This window comes from Mus musculus, chromosome 8, assembly GCF_000001635.26.
Source record: "Mus musculus strain C57BL/6J chromosome 8, GRCm38.p6 C57BL/6J".
Lineage (NCBI taxonomy): Eukaryota > Metazoa > Chordata > Mammalia > Rodentia > Muridae > Mus > Mus musculus.
Window position 1 is genome coordinate 125,748,314 of NC_000074.6, and position 13,845 is coordinate 125,762,158.

At 51.4% G+C, this 13,845-nt stretch overlaps 1 protein-coding gene and 1 long non-coding RNA gene across 7 annotated transcripts in view; one reads left to right on the forward strand and one right to left on the reverse strand.

Annotated features, from left to right (window-relative positions):
* Positions 1-3,190: 3,190 nt before the first annotated feature.
* The window catches only part of Pcnx2 (pecanex homolog 2), a 146,829-nt gene continuing 136,174 nt past the window's right edge, over positions 3,191-13,845 (reverse strand). For 3 of the 5 annotated variants that reach the window (XM_011248395.3, XM_011248396.2, XM_006531060.1), the window contains 5 exons: positions 13,211-13,441; positions 12,395-12,669; positions 10,799-10,989; positions 5,059-5,507; positions 3,191-3,999 (listed from right to left, as the gene is read on the reverse strand). In XM_011248395.3, coding sequence (XP_011246697.1) covers positions 3,826-3,999; positions 5,059-5,507; positions 10,799-10,989; positions 12,395-12,669; positions 13,211-13,441 — 1,320 coding nt within the window. In that variant the 3' untranslated portion in view covers positions 3,191-3,825. Of the gene's footprint in view, positions 4,000-5,058; positions 5,508-10,798; positions 10,990-12,394; positions 12,670-13,210; positions 13,490-13,845 lie in introns of those variants that run through there. The other 2 variants (NM_175561.4, XR_003947294.1) reach the window with 2 other exon arrangements.
* On the forward strand, positions 3,895-6,383 carry Gm39285. 2 transcript variants are annotated; one of them, XR_003947615.1, is made up of 2 exons: positions 3,895-4,450; positions 4,779-6,383. It is a non-coding gene; the product is annotated as a predicted gene, 39285 (long non-coding RNA). The 2 variants fall into 2 exon arrangements; XR_003947614.1 differs by having other exon boundaries at positions 3,895-4,435.

The window sequence follows — 13,845 nt, forward strand, 5'->3', positions numbered from 1 at the left end:
GTCTGTGCTGACCTAACCCAGGCATGGTTTCCAACCACTCTGAGCCCAAGTGCCCTTCCTGGAGAGAAAGGGGCATGATCCTCACAGAGAAGGCTTTGGAAGCTGATTGGAACTGCGGTCCCCACCAGCCGCTGCAGGGGCTCCTCTGTGAGGAGTGAGCTCACAGGCAGGTGGCTTAGCCTACCCTGGGGTCTGCAACACTAGGAAAGAGTCAACTATGGGCACCACAGGGTCCATGAAGGCCCAAGGCTCCCCTCCCTGTGGCTGGTGGCACATGGACTCTTAGATTATTTGGACTTTTTTTTTTTTAGCAGAAGCATTAATGGCAACAAAGGACCTATGGGCATATATGAGCCTGTGCTAACAGGGATGCCTGTGAGCTGGGCACTAGAACCCAGTGGATAATGCAAGAAGCCCTTCACATGAAGGCCAGAGCCTGTGCCTGGGACGGGATCTCATGTTCATCTTCACTCCAGAGTAGTTTTCAAGGCCTGTCTTATTCTTGTCAAGCCCCTAGAGTTGTGGTCTCAACCTGTGGGTTGCAACTTCTGGGGGGGTCAACCCTTTCACAGGGGTCACCTAAGACCATTAGAAAACACTGATAAATACATTACTATTCACAACAGCAAAATTAGTTATGAAGTAGCAATGCAAGAAAGGTTTTTTGCTTGGGTGTCACCACAACATGAGGAACTGTATTAAAGGGTCACAGCATTATGAAGGTCAAGAACTACTGTCCTAGAAGGACCCCTGCAGGAATGCCTTCTAGATGAGGAACTGGAGTCTCAGGAAGGCCTACCTATCTGCTGGGAGCAGTAGCTGCCTCCCTTCACCTTTATGCCCCAGGTAGGCTGTCCAAGGAGGCCGAGTATAGAGCTCATGGCTTGGGCAGGCTGGCTGTGATGCCATCAATGGGTACCAAAGCAGCTGGGACACAGTCTAGGTTGGAGCTGCTAGTGTCAAAGCAGCAGGTCACCCAGGACCTGAATGTACCCAGCCAAAAGTTGCTACACAGCCAGGCCCTGTCAGGGAGCCCTACTCAACCCTTTGAACCTAGAACGAAGAAGGTAGAGAGGAGAAATAGTGCTGGAATCAGAGTGTCCCTGCTAGGCCCAGGGGGACCTCATGATGGCATTTTACTTGGCCCTCCTACTGGTGTGCACCTGTAAGCAAAGCACTTGGGAGTTAGGTGCACAAGGGTGGTGAGTTCCAGGTCAAGCCAGGTTACACAGGGAAACACTCCCAAAAAAACTTTTTAATATCACAGCCACGGCAGGTGGAAGACTTGAACCTAAGGCTGAATGGCTTTAGGCCTTTCATCTCGCCCTCACACTGCGTACAGCTGACAAGTCCTTCAGTGACTACCACTCACTGTGGAAGGTGAGCGTCGGGGTTAGGGAGCAGGTATGCAGACTGCAGATGCGAATCCTAGGATTGCAAGGAACCAGGATGAACAGCGTTGGGGTCTCTAATGGAGTTGGGTGTGGGTCCTGACTTGAGTTCACATCGAAATTGCTCCAGAAGAAGATGGCAGAGAACCAGCAGGAGAAAGACCGATGGAGCCCTTGCCACCTCTCTCTTTGCAGGTTAGATCACACACCCAGTGGCTTGAAAATCATTTCTTTCTTATCTCTGAATGAAAGTAAGCGTGTGTGTGTGTATAGGCCACGTGGCTTTAAGTAGATGATAGAGTATGTTGGGTGCTCCTGGCCGACAGGGAAGCTTCTAGGAAAGCTACAAATTCATTGGCTCATGGTCCTCACCTCTCGGATCGTGGAAGGTCCTGGGAAGAGTGTGGGGGACCTGTCCTCTTCCCATTGAGATTGGGGTTCATAGAGGATTGGGTTGACCTGTGTGTGCCATTTGCACACACTGTAACACAGGGGCTTGGGATAGAATGGCACTGAGTAGGGACTGGCTGCATAAATGGACTGTGCCCCACACGTCAGACACAGACAATGGAATGGCCACTAGTTTTAGACAAGTGTTTCCTCAGAGTCAGACACTGCAAATCTTAGCACTGCATCTGGAGAAATGCTTTGGTTTGGTGTCAACTGCACTTAGACAGATGCCAGCTGAACACTTGAGCCACCGTGGCAGGAAGTGTCATGCAGGCCCGTCTCTTGTTCTTCCACCAGAGCAAATAAGGCTCTGGGACGCAGGGCTCCCTCCTGGGAGGACCTGAGCAACATGCCATACATACAAGTGTTATTAAATTAAAGCCAGAGGTGTACAAATCCCACCCCTCGGGGTTCAGGGAACCCCGAAGAAGAGGAGGCAGAAAGGATGTGAGAGCCAGAGGGCACAGAGGACGCCAGGAAACAAGGGTCCTTAAACCAACAGGATCTAAGCTCCAATGAACTCACAAGGCAGCGAGCACAGAGCCGCACAGGTCTGCACCAGGACCTCTAGCATGGCTTCCAGTTCAGTGCTTTTGTGGCATCCCTGAGTGTGAACAAGGGTGTCTCCGATTCTTGTGTCTTGACAAGAATCTATGTACAGGATGCAGTTCATGGGTCTGGTATTCACCTATTGAAGTTACCCTTTCCCTACTGACTGGGATCCAGCCCCTTAGAAAGCTCCCTGTTCGTGGGTGCCAAACAGCAGCCAGCCGTACTCCCGGATGCTTGCTAGTAGGCATGCTTTTTTTTTTTCCTTTCTCTGATTTCAAGTAGGGGGTGCACCCCCCAGCTCAGAGCTAGCCACTTAGTCCCAAGTATTGGCAAGCTGCCCAAGCTTAGTTTCAGGAAGAGGCCAACCGAGTGTGATTTAGTCAACCTGAGAACGGCAGTGGGTCACGCCAGATTCTCAGATGCACAGCTGAACAGAATGCAGACTATAGAGAGATGCTCTGTCTCTGCCCCAAAGACCAAGGTGGACAGCACCCAAGGTACGGTGTCTGAGGCTGTCCTTGGGCTTCTACACGCATATGAACACACATGAGAAGTAGCTGTGCCTAACTTGAGCACTTCTTTCATTCTGCCATGGTCATTCCAGAAGGTTGGTGAAGCGGATGAGAGAGGTAGCATCCCCCACATGGGGACATCTCCTATCAGCAGGAGGGTGTACCTCTGCCCTGCTCTGCCCTGTGGGAGTATCTGAGATGGGATTTGACACCCCCCCCCCCCACACACACACAAGTCTTTCTCAGAGTACAGGAGATGCGTTTAGGAAGGACAGTAGACAGACAGCCATAACTGTAAACATTTTAATCCCTAAAACAAAGGTCTGTGCAAATGTGCTCACGTACAGTAGAGCTTAATCAGCTTGGAAGACAGAGCATGCGTTTCCGGGAAGCCCGCAGGGGTCCCAGGTGGCCCAGAACTTGAGAGAGAAGAGCATGTCACCTCTAACCTCTCACCTGGGACCCATGAACCACCAGGCTGTTGCTAGTGACTTGCACTCACAGCTGTGATAAAGAACGAGGCTCGAAGGCCTCTGACCTCCCACTGCTGGCCTAGGAGCCGCGACTCCGGTGCTCTCACATGGTGACAGTAACGTGTAAAGTGCCAATAACTTAGCATGCAGCTGTTCTAATTTAACCAGCGCAGGAAGGAGCTGCTAGTCACGGGCCCTACTACGCACTCTAGTTGTTTTGAGATATAACATGGCTTTTGTGAGAAATGTCCAACTTTTGAGCGGTGCTGGAGGGAGGAGGTAAAATGTCTTCTCCCCAGCCCCCATGGTGTGGGAGTGTTTTCAAAACCTGAGTTAACCTTAACGTTTTTCTAGAACAGCTCTGCCTTTCCCCCCCTGGGAAGAACCAATGTGGCTTTGGAGCAGGGGGAAGAGTCGCCATCTCTCTCACACCAGACGTGTGTTCTACTACTGCTCATCGGAGGTACTCTGCTGAGAAGCCGTATCATCCAGGCCCATGTCCTCCTGGCTTGCTCTCCGGCACAACACCCCCAGGTTCTCCTCCATAGCCTCTGCCAGGCGTCCATCTTGAAGCTGCCCCTGCTCTGGGCTGTCAGTGGGTTCACATGGTTCTGAGAAGTGCTTCGAAAACAGAACAGAGACAGCTCAGCCTAGGCTTACTGCCTGGCTCTCCCGAGTCGCCAGACCCACCACTCAGACATAGGAACTGAGGCCAAGGTGGCTTCACGATTTGAGGGTGGGCTCTTACACTGGGTCGGAGGACAGTCCTGACCAGGCAGCCTCTGAGGGTAGGGTGTGTCACCAAGCTGCATGTCTACATGGCCTCTGAATGTGGGGCTCTGCTCAGGAGACATGCCCCAAATCCAAAGGTGGCTCAAGGGTGTGGCCTGTGTATGCCTTTGAGCCCCTCTCCACCCACCCTGCCCTGGTACTAATGCTGTCATTGCAGATTCAACTCAGCAGCGACACAAGAACCCTTAGACTCCAGATGCTCAGAGTCCTACGGACCTGCTGTCCTTGCTAGAGACAGACGAGGAGAATTGCTACGGCCCTGGAGGTAGAGTGTGCTTTAGTAAGTGGGGAAAGAAAGGCAAGAGAAACATTCAGTGATGCTTTAGTTGGGCAATTAAACTCAGAAGCTCCTGGACTCACCAGTACCTTCTCTTCGGCCAAAGAGAACGTCGCAGTGTTTGTCAATCCCTCTCTTTCTCATGTATGAATCCCAGCTGGTCAGCTGAAATTCGGTTAGCATGGCTTCTGGGCAAGTAGCATCTTATTTAACTGAATCTTTTAAAACTCTGTTTCAGGGATGGAACCACTTGGCAGTGGTTAAACATCTTTAAAATCGAGAGTCCATGACAATTTAACTCTAGTGTCTACTCCTGTCTCTTCTCCTCCAGGGCACAGTGGCCTTGGGAAGGAAGGAATCCTGCTTCCATTGACTGGATGCGAGGAAGCATGTCCCCATTCTTGGGCTTCCAGCTTCTGGTAACGACTGTGTTGGGGTACACTAAGCCACCATGATAACATCTGTGGGGCTTGTGACCAAAGGCTGGGATGCCCTTTCATTTGCTATAGAGCAACCTGCCCTGGAAGGAGGCAAGAGCATTTGGCTGGTGTGTGGGAGCCCCGGGCCCTGGGATGCCCACCTGCCTGTCTCCCATCCCAGGTGGTCCTTACCCGAGCAGCATGGCCCGCGGCCCTCGCGGAGGGACCCATCACAATGTTGACGCTGCTGGATGACTGGGTGTCGCTGGTGTTGCCCCCCTCTGCAGCAGAGAGTCCAGATATGACGAGTGCGCTGGAGAAGCTCCTTTTCCCAAAGAGGAAGCTGAGAGTAGAACTGGTTGACGAGCCCAGGCTAGACCGAATGAGTGCCTCGGCCCGCTCTCGGACACTCAGGTGGCCCGTGGTGGTGACGGGAGGCGGCTGGGAGTGCAGAGATGCAGCTGAGGTGTGCAAGGAGAGCCGGCTGCCTGAGGGTCTCTGCGCTAGCTCATGCACAGATGTGGAAGTCTGAAGGAAGGCCTGGTGGCTCTCTAGGATGGGACCCGAGGAGCTCAGAGTAGGTGGCCTCTGGCTTATCGCTGAATGTGCCTGGACGGACTGGCTTCTGCCCTTCCTTCTGCCTGTCAGAGAGAGCAGAGCACCTGGTCAAGCCCTGAAGGAAGTACTTAATAAATATTGGGGCAGGGTCGGCCCCTTTCCATTATTAATCCACAGATTAATCTGTCAACGAAGGTAACACCCTCTTGAACCAATCCCCCCCCAAGAACCTCTCTGGACTTGATGGGCTCACCTCCTGTGTGCCACTTCCCATGACTGAGCTCACCTCCTGTGACTGCTGCACCCTGGCTTTGCATCCCAGGCCACAGCTTCAAGACATGAACTTCCTGGAAACATTTCCTATGCGAATCATCTGAGTGCTTTTAGACGTAGAATTTAATTTCAGGGGACTGCAGAAGCCAGGTAGGTATATCACCAGGCATTATTCTATCCTTTAAAATGTATTGTCTAATGACTGTGTTCAATGAAATGCCTTTTCCTAATTATGTGTGTATGTGCATCTGCGTGTATGTGTACTCGTGTGCAGTGCCCCTGGAGACTAGAAGTGTCCGTGCCCTGGGACTGTTGTGAGCTGTCTGACAAGGGACTAGAACTCTGGTCCTTTGTAAAAGCAGTAAGTCCACTTAACTACCAAGCCATCTTGTCAGACTCCAGTGGAATCTTTCTGATGTTGTGTATGACTACTGTCTGTCCAGGAAACTGATACCAAGCCAAGAGAGGGGTAAGAGCTCTGGGGTTCTGTAATACAGTGGGGTAACATCTCACAGCAGCTGGATAGAAGAGTCTAAAGGTGCCTCACGTTGAGATGACGGCTGTGGGAGGGGCTATATGTGCTAATTACCCTGGTTTGATCATTTCCCAAGGTGGATACACATCAGAGTGTCATTCTGCACTCCATAAATGTGGCCGGTCAAGAAATAAAACCTTTTTAAATCTTAGAAACGGAGCATTTTTGTCTCAGATGGCCAGGGATACCCATATCTGTGTGGTGTTGCAGACACCTGCACAACCTGTGTCCAGGAAAGCCAGGTCCACCCGGAGAGACCCAGCAGTGGTTGGAGGTGACCATTTAACCTTTGGTCACAGTGACGGTGTCTTCCTTTCCAAAGGGCATTTATTGGCGACCTGCCTGGGTTTCCTCTGGGCTGTGAAGATGGAAGTCTCAACTTGAGGTGATGTATGGGGTCCCCAGAACTGGTGCTGGCTTCTCTGGGCTGAGCTGCCCGGGGCCTCTCTGTCTTGAGCACAAGGGAACTGCCTTGGCCCTGAAGGTCCCCGTTGAGAAGCCAGTCCGATATGGCTTCTTCTAAAAGGGTGGATATTGTGAGCAAGGAGTCCAGAAAGGCCAAGCTTCTGTGATTTCTAAAGCTGATCTCTGTCTAAAGCCCTCCCCAGGTCAGTGTTCTTCACCCACACTAGGCAGGGCCTTCTGCTGATCCAAAGAGCAAGGAAAAGATGCCTACAGAGCATCAAAAGGGAGCTATACATAGTCCATGCAAGACAAAGGGCCTCCCTAGTCCTGAAGCGTCAGCTACTCTGTGTGTTTGTGTGTGTGTGTGTGTGTGTGTGTGTGTGTGTGTGTGTGTGTTATACTTGTGTGCACATTCACATGTGTGTGGTGAGGCCAGAGCTGATGCTAGGCGTCATCCTCTATTGCTCTTTGTTCCATGGTGATTGGCCACCAAGCCCCAGGGGTCCTCCTCTCTACCTGCCTCACAGTGCTGGGATTAAGGGCTGCTGTTGAGGATCTGAACTTGGACCCAGGCTCAGGCAGCATGCCTTGTACACACTGAGCCGTCTTCCTAGTTCTGCCTCACATGCTCTTTCAGCTTTTCATTGCTCTTCTTTTTTTTTTTCTCAATTTTAATTTTACAAACAACACTGAGCATCAAGAAAGCCACGTTAAAATCACCGCGCTTCCCAGACTCATTATTTTACAATTAACTTATTTTTTTTCCAACGGCCGCATTATCACATCATGAGCATTTCTAGGGAAAAACCTTCAGACCTGAATGGAAATGCAATGTGAATTACGCTCCTTGGTTCATTACGTTTGCTTTGTCTTTGATCATTTGCTGGGAGGTTGTGGCGAGAATCCTTAGTGATATAAAATAGCAGCCCTTCTCTCTGGTGTGGACTCAGGCTAGTGATGGGTTTGTATCCACTTGTAAGTAGGTCATCAGGCTCAATGCGAGGCTATCTCTCCTGTGATGTTTACTGTTTAGCGTGATGAGGTGACTCTGACTTGTGAGAAACTGTGTGAGGTTGTCACATGGAACTCCTGGCAGTGGGCACGAGTGTGAAGTGCCCAGCACTTCGGTGTGGTGGCCTAGGCTGGCCTGCTTATTGGATTCTGGCCAGGCACCAGCGCTCTCGGCTTCTGACAAAGGATCAGAACTGGAAGGAAAGACAGGAACCAAGGCAAGGAGCAAAGACAAGGCAGGGCAGTCATGGGAGGTGAGCCCATCATGGCGAGTCTCTTGTAAGACAGTTTCCTGTCAGTCAGAGGAGTGGTGAACGGTCCTGCTAGAACTGTACACTCACTACAGCTGAGCGCCTGACTCCTTCCTACCTTGCTCTTCCCAGAGGCATGTTTCTCACCCTTTTGTGGCTGCGTGCCTTTCTATCACATGACAGCTAGCACTTAGGGTCTGAAGGAGAGCTGGCTCCCCCAGGCTCGGGAGTGGCATCCAGTTGGTGGTGCTGTTTTGGGAGGCTGGAACTTTTGGGTGGTGGCAGCTCCCTGGAAGATGTGGCTCATGGGGAGCTGGGCAGACCTTGAAGTTTACTGCCCAGCCGCTTCCCTCCGAGCACAGTCTGCCGCTCTGATGATCAGATGCAGACTGAGCCTGCGTGCTCCCCACCCCCCTGAGGGACTCTCTCTCCTGAGTTAGTCGATTGGGCTTCTCTGTGAAGAGCATGAACTTGTGTGCTTCTAGAGGCGAAGGAAGAGAAACACAGCCATTAGCTCTTTCTTTGAAAGGGGAAGGAGCGTGTCTCCTCTCTGCCTTCCTTGTTCTCCCAGTCTGCTGGACACAGGCTCGGCTGCAGTGCCCAATTACCTCATCTTGCTAGGCCTGGGGGTGGGGGTGGGGATCTTGGCTATCTACCATGTTCCTGTCTCCATTCCTGCCCACAGTAGGGAGGGAGTTGCTTCAGGGGGAATGGATTGTCAGTTTTACCCACCAGAAGGATGGCCACTGTTAAGTGGGCCCCTTGCCAGCCAGGGGGCAGGGCAAGGCTATGGCAGTCAGAGGTGTAGCCAGGGGTACAGATGGGAGGCTGGGAGTGTGTGGGTGTCCTGGGGCTCAACACTGTCAGGGCTAGGACAGGATAGCAGCCAAAGGGAGACCACAGTGGGTAGGAATAGGGGCTCAGGGACTGTCCTTCCTCCTCAGAATCCCAGCTTGGCTGCTTACTAGTTGGGTACCTAAGGGTAGTAACTTGCCTTCTCTGTGCCTTGTATCTCCATCTGGGAAGGGAAGACAGAACACTCCTGAGGGTCTAGAGCCATGGAGTGTGTAAAGGACCCTCATGTGGTATCCTAAGACTGGCACTGTGCCAACAGTCTCTGTAGTACAGATCACATGGGACGCAGAGCAAGGAAGACACCACAAGCTAGGTCAGGGCTGGGAGAGCCTCAGCCTAGGACTGATTAGATTTGAGGGCTGGGAGCCCAGGCTCTGGGGTATTTTAGTTCAGAGCTGGGCTGGACTCAGAATAGTTTTAAGAAGCAATAATCAAACCATTGCCTGCTTTAGCTTTTTTGTTTTGTTTTGTTTTTCAAGACAGGATTTCTCTGAGTAGCCCTTGCTGTCCTGGAACTCACTCTGTAGTCCAGGCTGGCCTCGAACTCAGAAATCCGCCTGCCTCTGCCTCTCAAGTGCTGGGATGTGCCACCAATGCCCGGCTTTAGCTTTTCAAATATCTTGCATCAACGCAGGCCCTCTTCATCTGGTGGTAAGGGGGGAGGGGGAACTGCCATAGCCTGGGTCTTGAACTGGCTTCAGCAGCTAAGGGTACTGCTCGGCCCTGAAAAGGCAAAGCCATTCCTTCACCAAGAAGGGCCTGCCAGGGCCTCTGACACACTCGCTCTGGCCAGATGTGCCAGCAACAAGAACAAGAAAGTGCAGGTGCTCACGAGATTTTCTGGAAAATCACCCGTGTATCCTTGAGACACGTTTGTCCCATCAAATCAAAGCCTAGGGAAGCAACATGGACCTCGGGGCGACTGGGGACCATGGGCGCTGTGCTGGGCTCAGCGTGGCAGCAGCTGGTGGATGGTGGAGCTGTGTTGGCTTCTGAGCAGCTGACTGCTGTATTTGCTGTGCCATCAATCACCCACCTACCAACCTTCCTGTTATCTACTGTCCATCTCCTCTTTATGGTCCCCAATTCTCACCTTTCCTCATCTGTGTACCTATTATCTACCATCTCATATTATATCATCTCTCTCTGTGTGTATATATATACATGTGTGTGTGTGTGTGTGTGTGTGTGTGCGTATATATATATACATATATATATATATGTATATATATACACACAATTCTCTACTACATATGTATATACATACATACATACATACATACATACACATACATGTATATATTATATACCTTAACTACCTAATGTATACTGGTCATCTATTGATATATGTCATTTAGAGTACCTATTATCTTATCTTCCTTCCTATCATTTCAACTATCTCCATGTTTAACTATCTATCATCTATCTATATATCTTCTGTCTCTATCTGTCTATCTGTCTGTCTATCTATCTATCTATCTATCTATCTATCTATCTATCTATCTATCATCTATCTGTGTATTTTCTGTCTATCTTTATCTCCTCACCCAGCCGGCATCAGAGCCTTGTCCATCTGCTATAGTGTGCTCCGTGGCAAGTAGAAATAGGGTTTTAAGGTTTAGACTCAGCTCCTAGGCCATTCCTCTGCTTGTTCGGATTGTACCCTTCCACCCTAGTTCTTCCTACCTTGGAATTTTGGTGGTCACACAGCTTCTGAGGAGCAGAGGACTGCCTACAGACAGAAAAGGACACCACGCAGGTCTGTGGCTACAGTATGCCATACCCAAGATGCATTCAGTGAAGCAGCACTGAGAGAGACAGAGTGAGTGGCATGTCTGGTGGGCAGGGAGACAAATGGCTGCCCAAGGAAATGAACACCGGTAGATGAAAGCTGGACCCAGCCAGCCAGAGAGCATCAGTTGAGCAAGTCCTCTTCTAACAGCCACAGCCACTGACCCTATGTGCCTTGATTACAGCAAAGAGGCCCTGGAGATTAGGAATCACATTATTTCATGATGTCTGCCCTGTGGCCCTGGGCACTCACCTGCCCTCTGAGCCTCTCCACGGGGTGAGGACCACTGCTGGGTGCCTCCTTTCCTGGGTTGTTCTGTGCTGCCGTCCCGGCTCTCGCCATTAGGGGCGCTACCGCCACCCGCTGATGGTACAGCTCCACCCTCTCCATCTTCAATGTTGCCACCACCACTCCGCTGGCCCACACTGCAGTCCTTTCTCATTCTGTGGAAGGGAGGGGGTGCTTCAGGGTCTCACGAACACATCTTTCATACAGTCACACTCCACACATTGACATCAGTTGAGACGGCAGCTTCATGAGATTGTGTCACCAAGTGATGGGTAGTTGGCTTGTGCAGTGCAGCTCTGATGTTCTGCAGGCTGGATCCCCATTGCAAGTGACACCCAATTATACTGCTGACCTCCAACCCTAGCCTTAAGTGAACTGAATGGGCACTCTTTCCAGGTAGACAGTACCCCTGGAGTGCAAGGGAGGAAGGGGTTCAGTGTATAGTAAACCAGTAGGCATGGCAGGATGAGGAAGCATCAGTCTGAACCTTCCATAGGAACCCATCAGGAGTGCAGGCACACTCAAGCAATGCTGAGGATGCCCCCAGCAACCAGAGGCTCATCACTGCATTGGGAAGAAGACAGCACTGAAGGACATCCTGGAAGGTTCAGGTTTGGCTTTCTCCAGTAGCCAGTCACTTCAAAACACCCAGAGAGCTGAGAGATGGTTCAGTCAGACAAGCACTTGCTATGCAGGGTAAGCCTGATGTCGGGATATGACCTGCAAAGCCCATGTAAAAAAGCTGGGTGTGGTGGTATGCACTTGTAATCTCAGTGTTGGGTAGGTGGAGGCAGGCACATCCCTGGAGCTCACTGGTAAGCCAGTCTAGCCTAATCGGTGGGTTGTGTGCCAGGGAGAGACACTGCCTTAAAAAACCAGAAAGAAGGGACTCTACCGCATTGTCCTTTCAGTGCCACATGTACAGGTGTGCCTCAACATGCACACACGAGCACACACACACACACTCGTGCACATATGCATGAACATACATGTACACACACATGTACACACAAGCATGCACACACATGCATGAACACACATGCACACACTTATGCATGCATGCACATGTACATGCAAGCACATGCACACGTGTACATTCATGTACACACACATGCACATGTCCACACATATGCACACACATACTGATGAATGATACCTAAAGAATAATACTCAAGATTGTCCTCTGGCCTCCATACTCACCTGCACAAAGGTACATACACAGGCAAACACACACACACACACACACACACACACACACACACACACACACTCTCACACACACACACAAAATAAAAAATAAAACATAAAAATACCCACACTCCCTCTGACCAGGTAGAGAGCAGACACAACTTGGGCCCGAGGGTAGGAAAGTGACCCTGTGCGTATGTCATTCCCCATTGATCCACCCCGAGTGGGAGACCTGTTAAAGGTCACTTGGGCACAGCAGGTCCACTCATATAAGACAACAGTGACCACCATCACCACGCTGTTGAACTCCAGAGCACTCAGCTCCAAATGCTCCTCCCCAGTGCACAGGCAGAGGCCTCTGGGAAGTCCTACCTCAGCCACCTCGTCTGAAACCACGTCCTCACACGGTTCAGTGTGACAGGTCCGCCCCAGACACTCTGCAGCTGCTTGTGGGTGCCCAGGTAGGACGTGGTCAGCGGGGAGACATACATGGGGTAGCCCAGCGGCTGGTCACAGGACGAGTTGATGAGGTTTCGCAGGACCTGCTTGTTGTTCTGGATGCTTCCGCGCTCGGGGTTGCGGTTGCGCAGGAAGATGAGCTCCTGCTGCTGCCCCGCCCAGAGTCCTCGGACGCACTCCTTGTTCACCTGTGAGCAGGGGCGGGGGTTGGGAGGAGTGCAGGGGCCCCTGGCTGTCAGTCTGGGGTTTAATCCCTGCAGAGTGGATGTGTTTCTAGGACAGGGAGTCTGGGGGTGTAACACGTGGTCTATGGCCGTTGTCTCTGTTCTGAAAATGACATCATGGGCATAGGGGGAACTTAACAGGGACATCAGATTTCCTCTTAGTCCCATGCATCGAAGGGACATGAGGAAAAGGGCTCTTACACCTAGGAGCAGGAATCAGAGAAAGTTCTGGAACTTTGAAGTAGGCATGTCCAACTTGCAGACAATGGCCCACATGTCCTACATCATAACTTACTTAAGACATGAGAGACTTTAAAAGAAAAACCCACCCAAACGAAACAAATCTATGTTGTGAATTTGGTTGTCTAAGGACAGAGACAACTCCAGCAGTGGACCAAGGCTTTCAGGTTGCATCGCTGCCCCGCCCCTCTCTGCCGGCCAGTGCGCCTCTGACCTAGGGACCGGTTGTGTCAACTGCATCTTTTCTCCTTGCTCCCTGGCTCACCTTGATGACCTTGAAGCTCAGGAAGCCCCTGTGGAGCATGATGACCTTGTACTCATCGGCGCCCTCGTCCACCACGTGCCTCAGAGTCAGCAGCTCCTCCTTGTTGGACAGCATGGCTCCTCGCCAGGCCGGGTCTCCCTCGTGGCAGATCACCACCTTCTTCGCGAAGGACCGGATGGCCTCATAGAGAACCGCGGGGTCTTCGTACTCATCGGGGCAGGTGAACTGGTCCTGGTGGGGAGAGCCCAGGCGGGCTCAGTGAGGCCAGAGCTGCTGGTTCTGGGCAAGGGCAGAGGGGGACTTGCAGTGGCCTCCAGGGCCACCTGCCCTCCTCATTCCCCGCATGACTCCACCATGATACTGAACCCTGAGCTGGGTACTCAGGGCATCTCAACTCATTGTCCCTCATAATCCTAGGAGAGAGCTGCCTGGCTCAGGCCTCTGATGTTTAGGTCAGGGCTCCTCTTCCTCCCCTTATACTCTCCTATAAGAAAATGGCCATTAGCTAATGTCAGGCTTATTTAGACCACCCCCGTATTTCCAAAGCTCCGTGTTGAGTAATTTCCAAGGCTCTCCAGAAAAGAGGTAGCAAGCTTTTCAAAGATTATATTTTTATGAATTCATTTTTTGTAACT